Below are 25,606 nucleotides of genomic sequence, written 5' to 3' on the forward strand. Positions count from 1 at the left end.
ATTTAAAAAAGATAAATAATACATACAATAAAGTGAAAAATAGTTTAATAGACTACATTTAGAAATAACTTAGTAAACTAAAAATACCTCAAGAGTAAAACCTATTTAATAAATAACTAAGCAGTGCATCAAATTCACATATAAATCATTATAACAAGGCAAATTGAATAAGAGGTCAGTCACTAAGGCAGGGAATTCATAAGTCTCACAGCCTCTAGTAAATGCAAATAGTATTCTTATGTGGCAGACATGGGGTTCCATAGTTTTATTCTGTGCTGTTTTGTTCTAAAAAAGCCAATATAACAAAAAATATGTTGCTATTAAAAATTAAGACAAAGTATTTGGACATTTTCTGGTTATCAAACATTAGTGGACCCTGTCCATTAGTGTGACCCGTGTGAACTTGAGTGAAACTGGCTTCATAAAAATCACTATAAGTTGGTTAAAAGTGCATGCAAAAGTGAAGATCTATTTTTGCTCTATTTTATTAATTTATAATGCAATGAAATTTATTTGTAAGAGTGCAGTTTCCAACTAGCAGCATCATTTTTATCAAGCTAATATAATAATTTAAAATATATTTTTATTACACTGTTTTTAATGCATTTTAACTAATTTTGCATGGTGAATGAAAGACATGTTTCTTATGCATATTTTATGAGCAAATCAGATTTTATTCAAGCCTTCCAAGAGATCACATGTTGTATTCTATATATTATAAAGGATATAATACTTATGTATATGTAAGTGTAATCATATTGTCAAATATATATATATATTTAAATATGAGAGAAATGCAAGGCCTTTATGAAAATGCTTCAATTCAGTCCATCTGGAGGATCTTCTGTGGGTCTCAATTTATACACAGTTGTTTTATACTGTTGACAAAACCTCAACTTAATAATGAAACTGATAATGAAATTGATAATAATGATATATGTTTAATTATACAACAAATTTACCTCTAAAATATCTCTACATTTCTAGTTTATCAGTCCATTCACATTCACATGTGTGTGATCCTTCTGTCTCTCTCTGCTGTCAGGACAGCGAGGACACCGTGGATCTCTGTGAGGAAACACTGCAGATCTCCATGTTAGTGAAGGAGCTCCCGGCCTCACTGCTGCATTCTGGGTATGAAGAACTAGAGGATATGATGTTTTTCAGCCTGTGGAGAGCAATGATCAACAGGGTAAGCAGGAAAAGCAGCAAGCTGAGGAAGATGGAGACGTAGATGTACACATTGGCAGTTCGTCCATATGAAGCAGCGGCCGCCCCGGTAGAAACAGACGTAGGGCTGAACCTCAGGAAACTCTCGCTGTTTACTCCCGTACCATTCATCTCCTCCACCGACCCATCCATCCCAGACATATCTGATGGATTTGGGAATCTGTTGGGAAGATAGGATAGATAAGGATAGATCAATTATTATTAAAAACCTCAGGGGTTAGGATTGTGTGAACAACATATGATCATACAGAAGATATTTGAAAGTATTACTGGACACATTAATGCATTACCACTAATCATAATAGTTAATATAGGTAATTGTAATTCATTTTTTTATATTATATTATATTATATTATATTATATTATATTATATTATATTATATTATATTATATTATATTATATTATATTATATTATATTATATTATATTATATTATATTATATGTTATGTTATGTTATGTTTTAGTACAATTTTAAAATATATTATAATACCTATTTTTATCATTTGTTTATTATTAAATAATTCATTTTAATTTTAATTTGATATAATATTTATAATTAAATAATATATTAGACTATATAAAATAATATACAATTTATTTTATATATATATTAGGATTAGGATTATGTGAATATATGATTGGGATCTTTTATATTTGAAAGTATTACTGGACATTTTAATTTCCCATTCACACTAATGGCCTACTGCAGCATTGATAGGTCAAACTTTAATATGTTTATTACATTTATGAAATATTTAATAAATTATAAATGAGAACGAACAACAATTTATTAAATATTGAAATTTATTTATATAAATATAAATTATATAATATAATTACGATTAATCACATCTAACATAAAAGTTTGTATATATATATGTGTGTGTATGCATATATACACATATATTTTATTGTTAGATTTTATTAATTACAAATAATTTATTTGACGCCACTAATAATAATATAATTTGAATAAATACTGAACATTTATTATAATATTGTTTTTGAGAATACCTTGCAGCCGTCAAACTATTTTTTTCCAAGACATTTTCAAAGTGCAACAGTGCACAATCTGTTGTCTTACACTTCCTTTTATTCATCTAACAGGCCAGTCATATTTAATGAGTTGAGCCACCAGAGTTCACTGACTATTTCCTTTTCTGACCTCTGTCTTTGATGAATGTTGAATTTTTACTGTTCAGAAAAAAACAACAACAACCAGAACACTTAAATACTTCAGATTGAATGTGAAGAGGATGATAATCACATTTAATTATGCTTTTTGTATCCAGGCAACCTGCATATCAGTGGGCTCATAAGCTGGTGCAGCTTGTTGTTAGGCCATCGCCGGTCCATTAGGACTTTGGGGTTAGTCACACTGGCTCAGTGGTGCACACAGAAGGTCAGTCTGTTGTTTACACAGCCTTCATACTCACACCTCATGAATAATAGATTGAGAGGTGCCTGAGCAGGAAAATGTCACAGAGTTTCCGAATTTAAAGAGAACAACATGCCAAATCATTTGTTTGACAGGCTGCCGGTATCAACAGTGGGGTTTTACAAAGCTGGTTTATTTGTGGTCTAAATCTGATCTATAATTGGAAGCTTACAAACAAACATTCAGCATTGAGCATAAAAGTCTTTCATATTTATAAGCTCATATGACAGACAGCGTTACATGATTCACATTTAGTTCTTCCCATGAGAGGAGCACAATTTAGTGGAGGTCACCTCAGCTGCGCGAGAATCCTTTTCATATCAATCCATAAGAGAGCATGTGTGCATTAGTGTGTAAATGAGCTGCAAATGAGCTGTCAGTCACCATCTGATTTCAAGACACTATGTAAGGGATAATGTGGAGCGAGACGGTTGTTATAGCGAATACAACCCCGACAGGGTGTTTAGGACCCCGACATGAAGCCATTACATGGTCTGTTATCAAGGTCTGTTATCAAGAATTATTACATGGCTTGGTTGAATTCCAATGTAGAATGCGGTCTGTTATTTCTTGATAACAGACCGCTGCGAAGTATAACACACCGTTGCCATGAAAAACAGAGCGTTGCTATGGACGCGGAACAGACTATTTTCTTTAGCGGAAGCAATACAATCGTTTTTAAATCAATAAACTCCTTTTTAAATCAATAATTTGAGTCAGATTATTGATTTATTTGGTAGGTAGCCATGTAGTAAGCAGGATAATGTAGAGCGATGCGGTTGATATAGCGAATACAACCCCTTCAGGCTGATTCCAGAGCCCTTCGCTTCGCGTCGGGGTCCTAATCCCTGTCGGGGTTGTATTCGCTATAACAACCACCTCGCTCTACATTATCCCTTACATAACAGACCGCATTCTACATTAGAATTCAACCAAGCCATGTAATAAGTGACTTTATTATGTGTTTTTTCACATTCATAGTTCTTAATCATTGGATGATTCAAGAATATGATGCATGCATTCTTTTTTTATCAGCACTTGAATGTGGGTAAGTTTCATTAAAAAAGCTGAACAAAAAGCTGAGAAAATCAAGTTTTTGTTAATGACTACAGCGTGCATATGCTTTTTTTTTGCTTGTTTCTGCTCCTAATTTGCCTGTGTTGATCCAGAGATTCTTTACTCTTTCAGAAGATGCGTAGTAGCGTAACGGTAAGCCAGGAAATTCCATCAATGGCTGGGAGGCATAGTCTCATAAATGACAGAAAATTCTGTCAATGGCAGGAAAGAGTTCAATGTGATGGTAAAACTAGTTTGAAAAACATATACCAATGAAGTCACGTAGTGATGTGAGCTGAGCTGAGGCAATATATTCTCATCGTCAAATGCAGCTTTCCAAAAGCAGCTAATTTTTCATCCTCCCAAGCTGTGATGATGCGGTTTGCATTGGAGTGAATTCATACTGGATTTTCTCTTTACAATTTTTGGTGAGTTCTCGCACGGTGACACTTGCTTCACCGTTCTATTCGGGAGTTGTTGCCCATGCTTGTTTAGATATTGTGGCATATTGTACCTCACGGTTCTATCTGGAGGCGTGTCACCGTGCTGTTGACTCGCTTTTTTGAGCGAATTTTGTGTTTTTGATGCTTTTTTTGCATTTTACTTTGTCTTGTACTATCTGACCAATGATCTTAACCGTGGGTGTTGGTCGAATTTGGAGACCAAACTCTATTTTCTCTGTTCCTCATGGTTCATCCGGAGGGATTTTGCTATCACTCCTCATGGCTGTATCCAGAGGGTTTGTAATTATCACAGTTCAAATGGCGTATAACTCAATTTCTATTGCATTCCCACTGAATTGCAAGCTCTGTCCTAATGAGCTTCTTCCTGACAATAGGCATGATCTCTGCCCATCATGCCTGGGTGTTCAGCATCTGAAGGAAGCACTTACGGACCCATGCCCACATAGTAGCGGGACTGGACCACAACCAGGATGCTAGTGTTTTGCAATCAGATCTGACTTTGCAGCAGAGAGCTCAAAACTGCCACGCCTCAGCAGCTGCTGGTTTAAGAAAAAATCTAGTGTTAGTGGTAGTCATTTGGCTATGCACCTGTTATCAAGGAAAGTTGCTTGCCTTTCTTTAGACATGAAGCGTCACTTGCAAATCCTCCAACCAGCAGACTCAGTTCTTACTGCTGCTGTGGCTTCCAAAGAGAATGCTCATTCACAATCATCTAGCGAAGAGCCTACCTGACACCCTATACTCCACATAGCTGCTCCACCTTGATGCTATGCCTGCATGTGCTTCTGACACACATTTCCAGGATCATCCTCCCACTAAAGTTTCTGAGCTGCAGGACAAGCCAGTGGGATCTACGGTAGCTGGTGGTTCTGGTGAGGGCTCTCTTCATTCTTCAGGGACTGCTCCACCCCTGGTGGATGACATTGGAAGTGCTTCGGATGGTAGTGACCCATCTTGGTCTTGATGACTGCCCTGCACATACTCTTCAGTTTATGGCCAAAAGGCATTCCAAGGCTGCTCGCACTCTGGCATCAGTGGCAGAAGCTGAATCCATTGGAGTGCGGAGTGTACCTGAAGTCGAACAGCCGGTTGCTGCACTGGTGGTGTCACCAGACGAAGCACTGCGGGGTAACGTCCAATGACCTATTGCTCATTGTGGCAGCATAGATTCCTTTCTGAAGAAAGTGTATGAGTCAGCTGACTACATCACTCGGGCTGAGAACACTGTCTGCCAACTTATTCTTTGGAGTCTGCAGAAGTTGATCCCTCTGTCCCATGTTTTTTGCAGACAGCCTTACTGGCTATGGGGCACGTGACAGAGAACTGGGCTCTCTCACGGCAACGCTCTTGACTGCTCGCTTACAGGTATGGCTTGCTCTGGCCAGATTGCCAGAGGATTGTAAAAAGACCTTGAGGGATCTACCCATCGTTCCTGGACATCTTTTTGGTCCCGATGTATCTGAGATGTTGAAAAGACTCATGAAGATGTCTGCGACCACTCAGAAGCTAACACAGTGTACCCCAAATTTTAGAATACCAACAGCACCTGCTCATTGGCGTTACATGCCTGTACAACCATGTTTTCGCCATGACTGACTTCAGGGCCAGCAGAGATTTCCCCATAGTAGTCCAGCCCCCCGCCATTCTCCAGAGGGGTCCATGTCAGCGTCCCCCCACAACTTCAGTAGGCCGAAACTTCAAGACCTGAGATACTAGGGCTGGTGGTCGGACGTTTTACGACACATCATCTGAGTTGCTGGGAGAGCACAGTGTCAGACCCTTGAATCTTGGCGACATTGCGGCATTGGTTGTTGATGGATCACATCAACCTTTGGGAGATGTGTGCATTTTTTCTGGCCTTAAGACATTTCCTTCCGGGTCTGGCGGGCTGCCACGTGCTTGTACATTCGGACAACATGTCAACGGTTTTCAATCTGAACCACCAGGGGGGCACTAAGTCGGAGAGCTTTTTGCGGCTCACTCACAATATCCTCATCTGGTCACTTCCATGGTTTGCATCACAAAGGGCTGCCTATCTGCCAGAGGTAGTCAATCAGGCTGCAGATGCTCTGTCCAGGAATTGAATAGATCAGGGTGAGTAGAGGCTCCAGCCGAATGTATTTCAGGACATTTGGCAGGAGTACGGTATGGCGGAAATAGATCTCTTTGCTTTAGAAAACACGACTCACTGCCCGTTGTGGTTTGCCCAGATGGAAGCGTCCAGTCCATTGGGGCAGGATGCACTGTCACACAATTGGCCAGATTGTCTTCTGAATGCTTTTCCTCCGATTCCTCTGTTATGGGAGACACTTCACAGGATTGCTCAGGGCAGACACAGGGTACTTCTATCTAAGCAGAGGCTGTCATGATGGGTTGTTGAGGTTATTGCTTTGACCTATAATAAGGCTGAAACGAGTCGTCATCAATTCCATTCTCACTTCTGGTTATATACCTACATAACAATGTATAATCCCAGCATATGGTCTTCATTAGCTGCCATTGAACAACATCTACTTTGATCCGCCCTAAAACACAGTAGTTGTCTCTTAGACTGGAAGAGTTTGGTTCGTCAAGAAGACTGTTTTCTGTGCTGCAAATCTACTTTGCGTGCACTTCTAAAGGATGAGGACTTGCTTTAGAATTGATATGGAAACACAGATGCCATCGGTCATATCACTGTGTATCGAACGTTGAGGAAGCCTCCGAAGCTGAAATTCAGATGTTTCCGTTTCCGACACGCACTGTAAGTGATATACCAATCACAACAGACTGTGCCATCTGACCAGTCGTAAAGGGGGGGATTAGAGAGACAGAATCTTTGAACAAACCGTTTTCAGACTCTTTGAGAAATCAGGTGATGTGCACTGTATATTATGAGAAAATTAAAGTGATCTTGGATGCATGTAAACCTATTGTAGGAGACCAAAACAAAATTAGGAACAGCATAATAAGGGCACTTTAATGCATTTGACCAAATGAGACCTTATTGTAAAGTGTTACCATATTAATTTAAAGTGTTGCAATTTTGCAAATCACTGTAACATTTCTCACGGTGTTCAGAATTTGTTTTTGAGAACCCTAAAAATTGTACACATATGCTGGACAAAACAAGTGAAGTATTTTTAGGCTGCGGTTCAGCTCACAACACTAAAACTTGCTATTTGTTTGTCCGCTGGCATATTTCAGTCCCCTAAGCTTCATTGTGTGAGACGACAGTCGTCTGAGCCACATCAAGCCCTGAGAGCCTGTGGTTAGAGTCTCATAAAGAGTCATGATTTATGACCACTTCCTTTTTTCTGAGTTGTGAGATGAATTCGTCTGCAGAAGCAAACGCTAGAAGACATGCAGCAACAAAGGGGAATCACACTTATTTTCCTGGGCATTTTCTTCAGTCAACTTTAACGTTCCCCTCAGCTTTTCAATTCATGAGTGAGATGTGAATCCCTGCGGCAATATAAATCATTCAATTCCTCTTGTGGTTTGACCGCAATTTCAGGAGAAGTTCAGCGGGTCATTTCAGTGTGCGGCTCTAATCTCTGTTTATGGATTTCTGTTTAGGGAAGCTTGTGGAAGGAGAATTTGGCTATTAAGAAAATGACTCAAAACATAAAGCACCACAGAGGATGTCAATGAACGAGGGGAGCGGGGGATGGCGAAATAGAGAGGGATTTAGAAAAAGATATTTGCAGTGACTGGAATGACTGATGGCTATCCATTGTGACTTACCACAGGCAGATTTATCTTTTTAAATCACTTACTATACGATTACATAAGATCATTTCAATTAAGCACATTTTAATGACACATTTCAGTCAGTTTGAATATCAAATACTCCATGGCATCAGAGAGTTTTTTGACATTAAAATTGAAAATAACTTCAACTTTTATCTTTTTTCTGATTAACAAACATTGACAGGAGATATTCTGACCTTTCTGATGCAAAAAAGAGTCGTCGGCACTAAATCACACAGCTGTCCGTCGCGCTCATCCCTTGGTCCTGGAGTGAATTCCTTATGGGATTCCTTAAGCTATAACACACGCTGAAATAGATGCCACTCGTGTTTGTACTGAGAGTGAGAGGAAGCAGCGTATCTGAATGTGCTCGGTCTGGTGGGCTGATTCTCAACAGTGGGCTGGATATCGACTGTCCAGCTGTTGTACTCTGAATCCCCCTCCCTCTCCGCTTCATTCCAATCATCTCTCTCCCTTTCTTGTCCCCCTCTCATCTCATTGACGTCTCCTCGGTTTCTTTAGCAGCTGATTTATGTTTCAATTAAAGACGAAAAAGATGTCTCGCTTAACTCATAAAAGATGGTACGATCGTTCTCGCTTTAATTGCTGTAATTGAGATTTGATTATCTCAGTGATATTACTCAGCTCAGACGCTTAGACTAGATGACAGGCTTCTGACTTGTCTTCTCCCATGGTGCCGTGCTCAGTCATTCATATCTGACAGAGCTAATCACCGCTCTCATCAGCATCATGAGCCGAGAGGCCTCTTGTAGACGTCTTTGTGGCGTTACTCTCAGATGTAATGAACACTCAATGAGACCTTTAGCCAGGCGACATCACACTCATATATTGTATGAAAGGGCTGTTCTGCTTTGTGAATTAAACATGAGGGTTTTTGTTGAATTTATAAATGATTTAGTCAAGCCTAATCTTACAAATAAAGCTTCTAAAAAGGGCTTTTAACACTATGATAGAAGAATGTAACATGTAACAAGGAAACTACAAAATAAAGTGTTACCATTGTAAAGTGTTTCACTTGTTTTGTCTTTGTTAAAATCTCTTTGTTATCTCCTCAGTAACTGAATTTGTGACGTGTCGGTCTGTCTGTCTACAGAGAGTCTGGCGCAGGCTGGCATATGGATGGAGCTTTGGATGCAAGCAGTGGGGCAGAGCTATGCATGTCAATAGGACAGAGGCGTCATGCCTCCTGGGAAGGTCTTATATCTTCTGCTCTGTGCACTAAAGACACACAACCCAGATTATGGATCTGCGCAAAGCAAAGCATGACTCTCTGGCGCAGCTCGCTTTTGCTATTGTTTTGTGAATCATAAATTCATTCGGTAATTACAAAAGCTTGTGTTCTTAAGGCTCAGTGATTGTCACTGATTCATCTTGAACCAGTAGAAAACGCTCTATTTCTCTTAAAGGGACAGTTCTCCCATATACCCCCCACCCCCCCCAAAAAAGAATAATCTGTCATCGTTTACTCACTCTCATGTTATTCCAAACCTGTTGTTCAACTGTTTTTGTCAAGTCAATCTTTATTTGTGTAGCGCTATATTGTTTCAAAGCAGCTTCACAGTGATAAACAGGAAAATAACGATCAGTGATCGTTCATCAAAAATAAGACAATTTCTAATTCTGCTTTAAAGCAGCTCAAAATAGACAATAGTGTCATTATTCAACTCAAGTCAGTTGATTGAGTTAAGTGTTGATTCAGTTAAGTTCAATAACTGTTTAAAATTCATCAATTATGAAATGAGTTCAGTTCAGCTATAAGCAGCTCTACACAAGACAATATATAGTTATTTAATTTGAATCAATGCTGATTCAGTTTAGTTCAATATCAGTGTTGATGTTTCAAAATTCAATTATAAAAACAAAGTCGAATCGGCTATAAAGCAGCTCTGCAGAAAACGGTAGTCTTATTCTCCAGCTCAATTCAGTTCAAGTTTGTTCTCATCCAATTATTTTTGCCCATGCAAAGAAGGTCAATGGGGTCGAATACATTGGTCCTCATTGACTTTCACAGTGCATTGTGAGAACACTGAATGAAATTTCCTGTAAAAAAATGTCTGCATTTTAGGTTTAATGGATTGAACTTACATTTACAGTAACACAACATATTTCATTAACTGATATAATGTTAATATACCAACCTACTGAAGATTTAAAATCTGTTTTGTACCTTTATAATACACTGACAACCACCATAAAACAGAGTGAGAAAGTCACATGTAAAATCAAAGCTCATGACAAGCTTTTCCACAAGCTAGGGAGATAAAACCGAATATATAGTAAGTACACAGTGTCATGCACACAAATACAAAACACTATCATGGTAAAACGCATGCAATAAACATTCATTTAAAAACATAAGATGCAACATAAAACCCTAATGTACAAAAACAAAAAGTCATCGAGCATCACATAGATAATACTGGGAATGTCAATGTACGTTTTTCACTGCAAATTATCGAACCTGTTCTTTTGAAATGTCCCGTTAAATTTATATTATAGCTTTTCACAGTATATAGTAAAGGAACTTACCAAGTAACAGGTTTTTACAGCCTTTTACCATTAAAATATGATCATTTTTTACAGTGTATGGAAAAAACATTTTCCAGTTTTTCTAAAACTGAAGAGAGAAAGTCATACAATATGAGGGGTTGGAACAACATGAGGGTGAGTAAATGATGACAGAATGTTAATGTTTGGCTTTTTAACATTCATCTGAGTATTCGCTCGCCTCATGAAATGTGCAAGGACGGGAGTTAGAGGGTAATATCTGCCTCTAGACATATATTGGCGGCGCTCCACTGCAGTTTAGATGCCCACTGGGGATTGTGGGTACCCTTCCTGAGTCCTGCTGTGTCTGTCCTGTCTTTTGGGTCTTTATAATTGCTCCAGCTAATGCCAGCGCTGAGGCACATGAGTGAATGCTGTTGGATTTTGATAAGAACAGTGCCTTGGCGGATTTCTCCTCTAATCCATAAAACTGTAAAAATCGGAGAAGGTTTGTCATTCCCCTGATACAAGCGATTCAGCCCAGCTTTGGTGCATCTGTTCCCATTGCACGCAAGCGTAGTTCGAATGTTAACTCATGGCATTCGACGGCAAGGCCGCCTGAAGCGTTTTTGATTAGACTGTGTGCTAACTTCAGGAGGAAAGGGTCGAATTGATAATGAATCATCCCCTCACCCCCGGTTTGCTCTACTGGTTTGGACAAGAATGGCATGTTTGAAGAACCTTTGTGGCAGACAACGGCAATGTGTCAATCAGGATTATCCTGTGGAATAGTCTATAGGCACTATGGGGAGGTTTACACAGTGAAGCATGTCAGAGGAACGCTCTCTCTTTCTATTTCCCGTTTTCTCTCCCAACTGAGATGATGCTCTTTGCATAGTAATCCAAGTCTCAGAGGTCTCTGTGTTGCTCAGACAGTATCACCTTTGAGTGGACTAACTTCCACCCATACAGGCACATACATGCTAAGGTAATTTACATTCATAGACAGATACAGATAAAAACTATAAGTTATAAGTTCCAATTGAATTGAATTAAAAACTTAATTTAAGTGACTTAAATGGGTCTTGTTATTAGAGAAGTTGTAGAGTTATAAAACATTCAGTAGAGAAATGTATCATTTTCAACATTTATTAACTAAGATTTTGAAACAAAAAGACTAAAAATAGCAGTAATTATGTGTTCCTATTTAATTTGATCTATTTTACACTTTTAGAAATGTACATTTATGGATATATACAGTAGTGGCCAAAAGTTGTGCCCAAAATGTTTTTTTTAATGACCCTACAAGTTCGATTTAAACCATCAAAAATTTTAATGTTGGTGGTTCTCTCTTGTTTTTGCATGAGTTCATAATTTCTTTGTATGACAGCCTGGCCAAAAATGATGTCCGCACAATTTGGCATGTTTCATTGCCTTATCACAAATAAAACAGTTGACTCCAAGCACAACTACGTAATATTACAAAATCTTTAACAAATGTTTATTTTTTTTAATAAAGGATGAAGGCAGGACATCACTTTTGGCCACTACTGTGGATAAAAAAACTTAAAATAGCAATAGTTAAATCAGATTTAATTTAATTTAAAAAATAAATTAACATTAATTAAGAGTAATATTCAGAGAGAGAAAAATTGTATGAGGTTTTTGAAAGAAAGAAAGAAAGAAGGGAGGATGATTGACAGATATCTTGAGGAAAAAACATTACACAACCTGGCAGCCACAACACTAAAAGACCTGAAAATAGTGATTTCTCCTATAGATCTATTAAAAAAATGCTTATTTGTTTCTTTACAATTTGTGCAGACAACTTTAACCAAAGCAACAAGCACCATGCCAGATGAGCAACAAGAATATGTTAATCTCCATTTTATCTGCCTGCAGACTTTTGGCACCACAGGAAAATGTGGTTTTAGCTGTGAACTGGGATCAACATTTCACAGCATATATACGAGAACTGGAAATTTATCGCTATAACTCAGCTGCCGGTGGGCTGTCAGATGCAATACATCAAGATAATAGAATGGCAGGGATCCAATTCAATCTGCCTTACAGCATGCAGAACACTTCTGAAATTTACAGTCAAACTTCAGAAAATGTCCATATAGAAGTTATCAAATGAATCACTTCTTAGGGTGATTCCTTTCACAAACGCTGATTTTTGGCTAACACACGTCAGAACCCCAAGTTACATCTGCAGTACCGTGAGTGTTCATGGGCTACTGCATTCTCGGAATATTTTAGTGTTGATGTCATGTGTTTACTTGAGTGGGAAAAGAATCCTTCTGAAGTTTATATCCTCCTGAACTATAAGCACAAACCTAATCTCCAGCTCTGGGGTTGCTGTTTGTTTATACGCACATCGCCAGATTTAAATCTCAGCATCTCTTGCTCTGTTGCACAGTTTACCCTGGGTGTCAGCACTCTGTTATTGTTGAAATTTCTCTCTCTGCAAGACAAGGACAAAACAACAGCGCTAGGGATGGAAAGGAAGAATTCATCAGTTCCAGACAGAGCCTGTTTCCCAGAATAAACTAAAAAATTGACAGCCATGTCGAGAGAGGAATAGTTCATCTTATTCTCTGTAGGTTTCAAATGACTGAAGACATTCAACCTGTAACTATTTTCACTTGAAATGCAGAGTAAGCAGTTCTCCTCAGAGATAAAGGTTTACATTTGCAATACATTCTCTGCTTGTGTTTCTCAGAACAGGTCCAGTGGGTTTTGAATGCTTCTTTTCATGTGATCTTGTAATGAGATATTTGTGCTTGTGATATTGAATTGAGCCCTGCTGTATTTTATTGTAATGAGTTCTTTAATTGGATTTCTAGAGGCGTTGTATAGTGACACCTGCAGAGACTCGCATTTCTCAAAAGGTCCCCGGTCAAGGCTCATGCAGTGAATTGTTCAGTCTTACATCACATATTCAGAGCGATCTTCGCAGGAGTCAGACTTAAATGAAAGCCCACGCTGGTGTAAACATCCCCAATAGCGAGAAATGTGAAGCGCATCTACAGCATTTCTCAGCTTTGAATCTGGGTTGTTAAGAAATATCAAGCAGTGACAGCTGTGTCCTGCAGTGAGAAACTGCTGCTATACTTCCCAAAAACATACATACACATACACATACACACGCAAACACACACACACACACACACATATATATTAGGGCTGTTAAACGATTAATCGCGATTAATCGCATCCAAAATAAAAGTTTGTTTTTACATAATACATGTATGTGCATAATATGTGTGTGTACGGTGTGTATAATTATTTTCTATATATAAATACGCACACATGCATATATATATTTAAGAAATATTTGCATGTATATACTGTGTATATATATTTATATTATATATAATTTATATTATATATAAATATTTTATATATAAATAACACATTTTATATATATAAAATATATATATGCATGTGTGTGTGTATTTATATATAGAAAATAATTATACTCCGTACACAGACATAAATTATTTTGGATGCGATTAATCGCGATTAATCGTTTGACAGCCCTAATATATATATATATATATATATATATATATATATATATATATATATAAATATATATATATATATATATATATATATATATATATATATATATATATATATATATATTTACAAACTTTTATGATAGATGCGATTAATCACGATTAATCGATTTGACAGTCACAGTTATATATCGGCTAGTGAACAAAAAACTTACAGCACATTCAATATACAACCTTGCGTTATGTATAAATGAGTGTTTCCTCAACTTTTGCTGCTTTAATGTCACAGGGTTTGATTTTTGTTCAAATGGATTTCTACTTTTCTTCTACTTTCCTTTCCTTTCTTAACTTTTTGCCATGCTTTCATCCTTTTTTTTTTTTTTTTGGCTATGTAAGCTGTAGATTTTTTTTTTAAATGTAACTTTCTTTCTTAAACGTAGGCCCTAAATATCAGTAAATACACAATATTTTATTTTGCATAATTTCCAATCAAGCTGTGATTTCGTCAAATTATGCAAAAACATGATATTTTTTACTGTGTATTTAGATACATAAAATAACCTACTAGAGCAAGACAAAAATGACCACAACATAAAGTAATCAAACATCTATTTTTTTATGATATGGAAATGTTCATAGCTAGAGAAAATGTGATTTCATCTTAAAGTTCATTGTGACAATAATACAAACCTGTGTATAAATTCTTTACGTCGAGAAATGTTTGTGTTATTTTGTCAACTGCGCATCATTGAACAGCCAAGAAACGCGTTCCCATGGTTACGTTGCCATGTGACGAATCCTCATGAAGATGCGAGTTTAATTAGCTTTTATTTGTAACACCTGGGGAAAGCAGCGGATCAAAATTAAGCCAAATGTTTTAACTAACCACATGTCGATTGGTCATGAATATCGACATGCACGTATAAAGGGGTTAGAGAGACAGTCACAGTCAAAATACTGTGATCCATTAACTGATATTTAATTGGTTCTTTAAGAGTTTGACGCGGTGGTAAAAGGTTGGTTTCGACCGGTTTAGTTTTTAATGTCTTTGATTCAAAAAGTTGTTTAGAATTTGAATTGTTGAATGGACTCTTCTTTTCAGAAGTGATAAAAATGGCTTCCCGTAGCTTCGCTCCTCTTTCCAGTCGTCAGGAAAACACGATAGGCCACGGAAGAGCGGATGGCCTGCGCGCTCACAAGCCCGGCCAAAGGCTTGTACTCGGTGTTTTGACAGAGAATGATCAGCATAATCGAGTATTTGGCCAGGTTAGTGTCAAGGGTTTACATTTCTTACTCCAAAAGCGCACAAAAAGTGACGTTGGTTGTGTTTTTTAAGATTTCATCCAAATATGAGTCAGCTCTTCATGCTGCGTCTGCTCGTGACGTCAACACAAACAGTGCTACACTTGGTGACGATGTGCTTGAGTCATCTGAACGATCCACCTCATTCTTGATGCCTTCAGAGCTGCTCCTAGTAGATGATGTTATCCAAGATCTTGGCTCAGGTATGCTGCAAGATGACAGTCTAGAAAAGTGTGAATATCACGATTATGAAACTGTTTGTTTTTTATATATATATATATATATATATATATATATATATATATATATATATATATATATATATATATATTATATTTACATAGTCCCTTTAAAGCAGTGACTACTTTGCAGTCACAGCTATAACATAGTATATCATGCAATATTTATAACACTGAACCCAAGAGATGTTTTTTACTGTTGTTTCCAATGCAGATCCTTATGGATATGGCTAAACTATACTTCCTAAATATTTAGGGTCTTGCATGGATGCTTCTATGTGTTCATTGTCTGAGGAGGCGGCCGCTTCATCTGAGGATGTCTTGTGTGTTCCTGAGTATGCTGAGGACATCCACAGATACCTGCGTGAATGCGAAGTTTGTATATTTACTATTATCTGTGGCCGGTTGCATAAACCGTTTAGACTTTAAACCGGTCATAACTTTAAAGTTAGTTACATAAGATGGCAGCTCGGTCTAATTCCAATAGGAAAAGCTTGATTACCCACTGTTAACTGCAAGTTGGTCAAACTAGTTCTTAAGATAGTCGTAACATAGTTGCAAGTTTATGCAACTGGCCCCTGAATGTCTAATGCACTTAATTTCTCAGGTTAAATACAGGCCGAAGCCCAGCTATATGAGAAGGCAGCCGGACATAACCAACTGTATGAGAATCATCCTTGTCGACTGGCTGGTTGAAGTTGGTGAGGAATACAAGCTGTGCTCGGAGACTCTCTACCTGGCTGTTAATTACCTGGACCGCTTCCTTTCGTGCATGTCTGTCCTGAGAGGGAAACTGCAGCTTGTGGGAACTGCTGCTGTACTCCTGGCTGCGTAAGTGATGAGCTATTATCTTTAAGTGTTCCCTAGTCACGTAACTGCATGGCCTGTTTCTGATTAGAAAATACGAGGAGGTGTATCCTCCCGAAGTGGATGAGTTTGTGTACATCACGGACGATACCTACACGAAGAAACAGCTGCTTCGGATGGAGCAGCACTTGCTCAGAGTGCTTGCTTTTGACATGACTGTACCCACAGTGCACCAGTTTTTGATGCAGTACACTCTGGAGGAGCAGATCTGTGCCAGGACCGTCAACCTTGCTTTGGTGAGGGGAGGGGGGGTTATTTTTGTAAGTTTTTTTTTCCTTCCTAAATTGGATATTGATTTTCTTTTCTCCCTGCCCCATAGTATCTTTCAGAGCTGAGCCTGCTTGAAGTGGATCCCTTTGTGCAGTATCTACCTTCCAAGACCGCTGCAGCTGCATATTGTCTGGCCAACTACACTCTAAATGGGGCTCTGTGGGTGAGTCTAGCCTTTTTATGGTTACCCTGATTTATTAAGACAAAGTCTTCATGCTTAAACTACTATAGGTGAGGTGATTTTTGTTTTTTGACCCTCAAATTGTGTGCAATGTCTAATCTAATAAAACGTGTCTTGTTTCTGACAGCCTGAGAACCTGTATGCCTTCACTGGTTACTCACTGGGAGTGATCAGCCCATGTCTGAAGGAGCTTCATAAGCTCCATCTAGGGGCTGCAAGTCGCCCTCAACAGGCTATCCAAGAGAAGTACAAGAGCTCAAAGTGAGTGGGCATTTGTAACATGGCTGTCTTCATTTTTGACCAAGCCCTAATGACTAATCTTGTCTTTCAGAAATTGTGGCGTGTCCCTTATTGAGCCTGTGGAGTCTCTGCCTCTCCCTTGATGTTTTGGTGACCGCATGAATTCCTTGGCCCACAAATGAACTGCAGCGCTTAAGTCTCTTGTAAATATTGAATGAAATTGATTTTTAAATGTTTTTTTAAGACTTTTTAAAACGTGATTTTTATCATAGGTCGCTTAATACTATAATGTAATCAAAGTTGTGACTTGTTTCTCTGTAAATCCAACATTATGTTGGTCTGAAGACTATACGCTCCCATTTCTGTAAAGATTTGAGATGAACGAATGGTTTTGTACCACTTTGTCTACCTTTCCTCCCTTAGGGTTTCTTTACTGGTATACTGTGTTTTACTCGTATACTACATGCAATATCATGTACTCCATACTGTATTTCAATAAACAAAACAAGTTGCAGTGCTGCTTCCATGTAGTCTTTTGACCAGTGTGGTACACTTAACCCTCTATGGGACATTTATAAGTGATGTGAGGGGGAAATTGCCTGTAAGACACAACGTTCAGCCAAAATTAAGTTTAGTAGTGTATGACATCCACCTTCAGCCAAAAATTGATTTATTTGCCATGTGCTAGTTTTTGGCAAAGGACATGAGACATTAGCAGCACATGTTAGGTCACATACTGTCATGGCTCCATAGTTCATTTTTAAACTAGAAAGTGCACAAGTTCCTTTTGAAGAAATCTTGTTCAGTTCTAGCAGCCAGTACAATAGCCTTTTTGCCTGTGGTTTAGGTTAGTTTTATAGAAGCTGGAGGAAAATCTGTACCTTTTCCAGAGAGTAGTGATGGCAGTGTATCAGAAAATAAGGCCATAGTAAAAAGTTTAAGATTGAGGACAGAAGCAGTGAAGGTGATAGCAGAGATGAAGAAAAGTCATAAATCGTAAGTCAGGCTTTTGGGTACATATCCTACACCAGTTTGAAGGATGTGATCATACAACCAGAGGTCAGGAAAGATGCCACTGCCTAATTGGCTTCATTACACTGGCAAGCAAGGACACTCCAAAAATGATAGTCAAAACCAAGTTGTGTGGGGTACACAGTCTTGTTAATTTTCACTTGTGCTACAATCATTGATTTGGAATTCCAAGAAAGAAATTGTTTTCCTGCTTTTTGAAACACTAAGACATGTTTTCACTATCCAGGTAGTGAAATTGTATCGAGTTTGACACTTTTTTTTTTTTCACTTGTGAGTTCCAAATGAAATATAGTAGCACAAGATGAAATGGAAAGTTAATAAAGCTGCTTTTTTTTTTTTTTTTTTTTTAAGTAGTGAAAGACCCTTTCACTACTTTTCAGATAGTGAAAATGCACTTGAATGTGTGTGAAATTTCAGACAATTTGCCAAAAATAATTTACCCTAAAAGTCAGTTCTAAATGACGGCACTTTAAAAAAAAGGTCAAAGATCATGATTTCCATGCGGCATGGTTTTATGGTAAACAACGACCTCTAGCGCTTACTGTATGAATCCCGTCCTGATCCCGAAACCAGTTTCAACTCAGTTTTATCCATGCTGGTATGTTTTTTTTTTTTTTTATCGTTCCATCGTTTTTTTAATCATTTATCTTATTTAGGCTTATACTACGGTACTTAACTTTAAAACGCTAACATCTTTTTGGGTAGGCTATGGATAGAGGCGAACAGGTTTCGCCTTGTGATATTCAGGTATTCTTTCAGGTGTTTTTAAGTAGGCCTATTACACAGAACAAAAACAAAATAATTTCCGCGCCTTGGAGCGCTAGTGACCAGAAGCTCTATGAACATTGTTTTAGTTTTTTCCCCGTAATCTGGTCGAACCTGCTGGGTAACAAAAGCTGGTTAGCTATGGTATTAAGTGTACGTTCGGGCAGCCCGACTGTCACGCTTTTCCTAAGTAGCTATATCTCGTAGACAACTTTAATAGTTACTCTTTTTAGTTTTCAACCGCACAGTCATTTCTCTAAAGTGTCTTGGCATTGGAATGGAGTCATCAGATCCGGCTGATACTCGTACCATTCGCGAGAGCTATGCGAAAGCTCTGCAGTGTCTGAACACAGGGCTTCGGTATGATGATGCTGGGAATAAGGAGCAAGCTCTTCTTCAGTACAGACTTGGCAGGCGGTATCTTCTCAGAGGGCTAGAGGTGAACACACAGGGCGAGCGTTGCGTCGGACGCGGCTGGGACGTCGCGCGACAGACGCAGCTGAGGATGAACGAGACTCTGAGCACTATCACCTCTCGTCTAGGGGTGCTAGAGTCCACTGCGACCCAGGGTCAGCGCCTTTACCCGACCCTTCCTGTCCTCCAGGACCCCCAGCCACATCTCTCAGCTTCAGGAGGGGCCCCTGCTCGTCCTGCCTCCCCTATGGTGGGCTTCATTGTACCCAGTGAGCTTCCACCAGCCTACACTCCACAACCAACAGATGGGCACCTGTCACTCTCCCATGGAGGCAACAGGCCATTTCAAGCTGTTCAGCCCCAGCGTCAGGCATTCGCCCCAGTCAATCTCAGAGAGGTTGGCATGGAGATTTTGTTCTTGCCCAGTGGGGTGCAGATGTTCTTTGTGTCTGCTGAGGGTCATGTAAGCGCTCCTTCTTATCCAGGATACCTAAGAATAATAATTTACAGCAGCCAAAACTCTGACAGGAGTGCTGGCTATGCCCCAGCCTACCTACAGGTAAATATTGTGTTTGGACAATATTTCTATATTCATTTGTATGTATAATTATTTAATTTTTTTGTCTTATTCTCCAGCTGTGTTATTGTTTATACTAAAACTATTAGTACAATTTGGGTAACACTTTACAATAAGGTAACTGTTCGTATACAGCATTTATTAATCTTTGTTAATGTTAATTTCAACATTTACTAATACTAAAATCTTGTTAACATTAGTTAATGCACTGTGAACTAACATGAACAAACAATGAGTAACTGTATTTTTTATTAACTAACTTTGTATTAACTAACTAACTAATATTGAAGTACTACAATTAATTAAACTGAAATAAAAATAAATATGGGAATATAAAAAAATAAATAAAAAAATGACAAAATCACATAACAAGATTAATAAATCTAAAATTAAAATGAAAACTGAAAAAATAAAAATTCTAAATGTAATTGTGACTTGTTCCTTGTTTTAAGCAGAAAATGCTTTGAATTCTTTTTTGATTTATGCTTAAAATAAAAAAAAAAGCAGTACGAAAACAAACTTATTAACTTAAGTCTTAAGTAATCTTATGCAAAAAAAAAGATTGTAACTTTTTTAAAGGACGTTTATATATTTTTTACTGGCATACAAGACAAAAATATTGATCAAGAAAATTATTTTTTGTGTGTATGAATTGTTTATATATTCAGTTCAAAGTTTCATCTTCATTTTTGAAACTAGCATCACATTTTATATTATCCACCCTGTATGTTTTGCTGTTAGCAAACCATTCACCACCTTGACAAGAACTGTATTCACCTTGCACACAAGAGAGGTCTTGTGATGTTCACATGAAACTGGGCGTTTTTTTATTTATTTATTAAGAATTACGTCTATGTAGAGTTTGGTTATTGTTGAACATCAGCTCATGGCTGACAGCAAAATAACTGAAATTACTGTCATGCTCATCATGCTATAACAATTACAAGCACATAGCACATTCTTCTTGTGTGGGAGAGCAGAGAGGGAAGTAGAAACCTTGTGCTTTATTAATAGAAGGATTGAGATTCATTTGGAATAGACAATTCAATATGTAGTATTTGTGACAACTTTTAAACTCAGGGTAGTTTTACTTTCAGTTGTGTTTTAGTCACTCAAATCTGACATGGTTTAAAAATGATTCACATTCAGATGTCAAAAGGGTGGTTTTACTGCTCCACCTCTTCTTTCAAACCCGCAAAAGCCAGCCCAACCGGACTCTGTGGTGGTTACATCAAGCTTATGCAGTGCTAGAAACAGTCTTGTTACAGATGAAGCCAGGGCTCTTTGTACAGAGTCAGTCTGCACGCTGTTTCAGCAAATAGAAATCTCATTGAATAGCTGACTGTCGGCTCTGTGCAGTATTGGCAGATTTCCAGTTTGAGGGCTGATAGTTGTCCAGTGCTCCCATTGCTCTGGGGCTTGATGTAGGACACGTGCAGTCCACGCTCTAACATAACTGCTGCCTGTGTCCCACAGTGGTCTTTTGTCCCACTTTAGCTGTCCAGAACAAAGGCTGGCATTCTGAAAGGTCACACAGCGCCCAAAAATATGCAATAAAATTCCAGTCTCATTTGACCCCAGGTTTCCCTCATATGCACAGTGACATCCAAACACACAAAATTAATCTTTACTGTGGTTTAAAGCAGGGGTTTTCAAACGTTTTGTCGCTCAGGACTTGTATTTAGTTCTTACTGTTAAAAACTATAACTGTCAATACAATAAATTAACCGTGATAAATGATTTCTGAATGATTATCAAATCGATAATGAGTAATACCACGTTTTAAATGATTGTTAAACTTAATTTTTTAACAACCTTATAATAAATGTTGTCCTCATATGTGACCCTGGATCACAAAACCAGTCACAAGTCGCAAGGGTATATTTGTGGCAATAGCCAACAAAACATTGCACGGGTCAAAATTATCGATTTTTCTTTTATGCCAAAAATCATTAGGATATTAAGTAAAGATCATGATCCATGAAGATATGTAGTAAATTTCCTACCTTAAATATATCAAAAATGTATTTTTGTGAGTGGATGCTGCAAAATCGCCAACAGAAATGGACAACTTTATAGGCGCTGATTTTTTTGCACCCTCAGATTCCAGATTTTCAATCTCAGCCAAATATTCTTTTTTCAAATATTATAAATATTCTTATTTATTCAGCTTTCAGATGATGCATTAATCTCAATCTACAAAAAAATCTGTTCTTGCAGGCTCCTGGGGGTCCCTGAACCTCAGTTTCAAATGTTTCGGTTTAAAAGATAAGGGAAAGATCATGTAAGAGACTCTTATTTTTGTGCTTGCAGGTTTGTGATTGGATCTACCCACTGTACCCTGACTCCCCAATCTTACTTAGCAACAAAGGTGTGTTCACCTTTCCTGACACCACAGCTGCAGTGCCAGGGTCCTACGTCGGGGTTGTGCTGTCCTCAGAGCTGCCTGCGGCAGACAGGGATCGGTTCCAGGAACAGCTGTCAGTGTTGGCACAGCTCAGGGTCCAGGTAATCAATCTCAGAGAAGAAAAGTTCTGATGAAAAAAAGACAAAAATAATAACTCTAATAGCTGTTTCTGAATCTATACATTTAGTTTTGCATTACTTATAATGTTGCAGTCACATTTCAAATTCAAAATCCAATCATTTCAATAGGAATCCACGTGATCCGGAGTATTGTGTGAGGGCGAAACATGTTCCCACAGTTTTCTCTTTGGGTTTGAGCCGGTCACACAAATTTGCTGCACTGATGAACAATAAGCTCTTGGTGTAAAAGTGACTTCTGTGCGAGTCATGCTTTATGCATTGCTACGCTATTGATAATGGACAATGGACCTTTTTTTGTCCTCAAAATTTCACAGTTTATGTGAGATTTGTAACAATACAAAGCTAATTGAAAATCGGCATTTAAGTTTACTACCTCATACTGGTTATAACTGAGGCCTTTTTATTTAAGGTAGATGAAGAACAAGGTGGTGCTACAGGAAAAGACACAAACCTGAGTGAGAAGGTTCCTCCTTCAGAAACATCTCTAACTCAATCACCAGGAGGAGAGGAGAAAACTGTTCCTGTGTGGAGTGAAAAAATGTCACAGAGCATTCTAGCAGGTCTGAACTTTACGATCAGAGTAAAGTAACCAAAACCTGGAATGTTTATAGCTATCTCATTGGATAGCAAGGGTGTTTGTTTCTTTAGTTGTATGTCGTATTATATTTTAGAAAACTGGTTGAAGTTCACACTTTTACCATGATAGGATAGTATGCACACATTGAACACCTTATTGGTGCATTTTAAAACTTGCCACTAGAGGCCACTCTAATACACTCTAAAAGAAAAACAAGTGATGGAGGTATTGTGATTACATAGGGAGCTCCTGGCTGGGTCGGGGGCTTGTGCGAGGAGCTGAAGCTACCGGTAAAGCAATCCAGAGAGGAGCAACTAAGCTCCGAGAAAATATCACCCCAGAGGAGACGTCAGCAGAGGTCAGCCCCAAGGTCACCAAGGGCCTAAATGCAGCCAAACAGGCCACTGGGGGTGCTGTGAAAGTCAGCCAGGTTCTAGGTAAAACAATGGTGTAATCACGTGCTGAAATATTTAAAGCCTATTCTTTTTAGATCTACAACACATTTTGTTCTATTCACCAGTGGATGGCGTCGCTGCTGTGGCAGATAGAGTTGGGAAAGAACTCGCTCCACACGTGAAAAAACACGGTAGCAAACTCATCCCAGAATCCCTCAAGAAAAGCAAAGACGGCTGCTCCAAAATGGATGGAGCCAAGCTGGTGGCTGGAAGCAGCATGCAAGGTAACCGAATAAATCGTTCAAATGTCCTGAAAGGCTTTTGCCGTTTTACTTTTGTCCTGCTAAATAGAAGTTTGATTTAATATATGAAATTTGTAGATTTTCATTTGAATTCATGTTCAAAAGCTAATTGTGTTGTAAAATGCAGGTTTATCAACTCTCTGGTCAAGTATGGAGACAGCAGCAAAAACTATTGGCAAAAGTATAACTTCAGAGACGGTGACTACTGTGAGGCACAAGTAGGTGTTTTTTATTTATTGCTGTTCTGGATTCAGGGTTTCTCTTCTGCTTTCCTATTATTCTTTTCCCCTGCCAATAGCCTGCTACTCTTGTTTTTGCTATACCTATTTAAACTTCATTTCTTTGGGAAATGGTTTAATTTACTATTTCCTGTTGCTTTTTCAGATTTAGGGGTCTGGGAAACCTCTTGGACCCCCCTAGCAGAATATAAATGGTGGCGGGTAAAAACACACTGCATTTTCTTTGACTAATGCCAAGTTCTAACATACCCAAAGTGCCTTATTTTCCTGAGTTATTGACCATTCAGAAGTTGCTGAGAAGGATCTTGTTCTTATTAACGGTCTGTCGGTGTGCTTTCTGAATTAAAACTGAGGTGAATGCAACATTTTGTCTGCTTCTGTTCATTTTAAAATGTTTCACATTTGTAAAAGAAAAGTTTTTAGAATCAATAGTCAGACAATGTTTAAAGCTCATAGACTCACTCCTGTCAGTTATAGCTCAGAATACCTCCATGTTTTGATCAGGTATGGAGACGAGGCAGGACAAGCTGCAAACACTGCAGTACAGTCTGCTGTCAATGTAGGTGTCACAGCATTTAATATGGATAATCTGGTCATCAAGGGTGTACTGAAGAGCACAGGCAAGCAGACTGCAAAAGCAATGGAGAAGGATGAGTCAGGAAGAGACGGAACTAAGGAGAAAAAAAAAGCCACCTAAGAAAGGGCAGGATGAGAAAAAATAAGGAAATATTTATTGTTATTGATTACCCTTTATTGTGTATGTTCTTGTAGCACAAAATTATAATTTTGTTTTGATAATGAGATTATACTGTGTAATGTTTACAGAAAGATGCACTTAAGTCACTTACTGCATTAGTGAAATGTTCTACCTTTGTTAAAGCCTTATACTTACAGATAATATATTTTTATTTTCTTAAAATATTCAGAGGGTTATATTTATAGAAGGAAACAATAGCATGTAATTAGGAAGTACATTTAGCATTCAGCACTTTGCACCCTTCAGATGCAATTTGCGCCATTCTTGTAGCTCAAGTTCATCTTCAAGCAAGTGCCTCATTAAAGTTTACTACAAAAAAAAATCATAGTAACCCTTATTTTTTATACCATAGTACCATGGTACTTTTTGTAACTTTTGTGTATAACTGCCATAGTTGTAGGCTAATAAAATTTAGTAGATTCTTCATGCATACCTTCTATTTGATATGAATGTACATTTGTCAAACATTGACGTTACAGTGTTATTGTAATAGTAAAACCAAGGTAAAGGTTGTTTAGGTAAGGTAAGGTAGCGACATATAGAATAGTGGCCAAAAGTAATGTCTGAAGGGGATATTTGCACAATACTTGCTTTTACTGACACTTCAGGTTCTATTAAACAATCAAAATATTAGGAGTATGTTATATTGGGAAGAAGAATACACTAAACTTTTTTAAGGTAAAAGACAAAATTATTTAGCAAGAAAGGGAAACTCCAGCATATACTTATAATATGGGGTTTATTGTATTGTGCAAACAAAAATAAATAAATAGAAAAGCTCACAAGAAATAAAGTTGTTTTTGATTACAGTAGCCATTCCCCCGAGTGTTGACTGGGCAACTTTATGCATGTGTCCTGCTTAACTTCCTTTCAACCCACATCTACAAATAACATCTTATAATATAGCTAACACCTGCCCCACAGTGATTTATCAAGTTATAGGTT

The 25,606-nt window shown here is 38.0% G+C and overlaps 3 protein-coding genes across 7 annotated transcripts; 2 read left to right on the forward strand and 1 right to left on the reverse strand.

Annotated features, from left to right (window-relative positions):
* Positions 1-809: 809 nt before the first annotated feature.
* sertm1 (serine rich and transmembrane domain containing 1) lies at positions 810-22,292 on the reverse strand. Of its 3 annotated transcripts, none has more exons than XM_079860929.1 (2): positions 22,226-22,292; positions 810-1,390 (listed from the first exon to the last, which is right to left on the reverse strand). In XM_079860929.1, the coding sequence occupies exon 2, from the start codon at positions 1,369-1,371 to the stop codon at positions 1,042-1,044; it is 330 nt and encodes a 109-aa protein (XP_079717055.1). In that variant the 5' UTR covers positions 1,372-1,390; positions 22,226-22,292; the 3' UTR covers positions 810-1,041. The 3 variants fall into 3 exon arrangements, 2 of the variants coding, with proteins under 2 accessions (XP_079717055.1, XP_079717054.1); XM_079860928.1 differs by lacking the exon at positions 22,226-22,292 and adding an exon at positions 8,120-8,341; XR_013819999.1 differs by lacking the exon at positions 810-1,390 and adding an exon at positions 20,819-21,365 and having other exon boundaries at positions 22,226-22,288.
* ccna1 (cyclin A1) lies at positions 14,839-17,570 on the forward strand. Of its 2 annotated transcripts, none has more exons than XM_079861927.1 (9): positions 14,839-14,973; positions 15,063-15,223; positions 15,294-15,462; positions 15,755-15,873; positions 16,106-16,329; positions 16,397-16,601; positions 16,685-16,798; positions 16,944-17,077; positions 17,148-17,570. In XM_079861927.1, exons 2-9 carry the CDS (start codon positions 15,071-15,073, stop codon positions 17,197-17,199), a joined length of 1,170 nt encoding a protein of 389 aa, XP_079718053.1. In that variant the 5' UTR covers positions 14,839-14,973; positions 15,063-15,070; the 3' UTR covers positions 17,200-17,570. The 2 variants fall into 2 exon arrangements, with proteins under 2 accessions (XP_079718053.1, XP_079718052.1); XM_079861926.1 differs by having other exon boundaries at positions 14,840-14,973; positions 15,060-15,223.
* sparta (spartin a) lies at positions 18,763-25,467 on the forward strand. Of its 2 annotated transcripts, XR_013819998.1 has the most exons (8): positions 18,763-19,826; positions 22,158-22,352; positions 22,801-22,951; positions 23,211-23,405; positions 23,489-23,647; positions 23,793-23,883; positions 24,050-24,257; positions 24,409-24,482. XR_013819998.1 is itself a non-coding variant. In XM_079860927.1 (7 exons), the coding sequence occupies exons 1-7, from the start codon at positions 19,131-19,133 to the stop codon at positions 24,599-24,601; spliced, it is 1,680 nt and encodes a 559-aa protein (XP_079717053.1). In that variant the 5' UTR covers positions 18,763-19,130; the 3' UTR covers positions 24,602-25,467. The 2 variants fall into 2 exon arrangements, 1 of the variants encoding a protein (XP_079717053.1); XM_079860927.1 differs by lacking the exon at positions 24,050-24,257 and having other exon boundaries at positions 24,409-25,467.
* Positions 25,468-25,606: the final 139 nt, after the last annotated feature.

This window comes from Squalius cephalus (genome assembly GCF_949319135.1).
Source record: "Squalius cephalus genome assembly, chromosome: 24".
NCBI classification, from domain to species: domain Eukaryota; kingdom Metazoa; phylum Chordata; class Actinopteri; order Cypriniformes; family Leuciscidae; genus Squalius; species Squalius cephalus.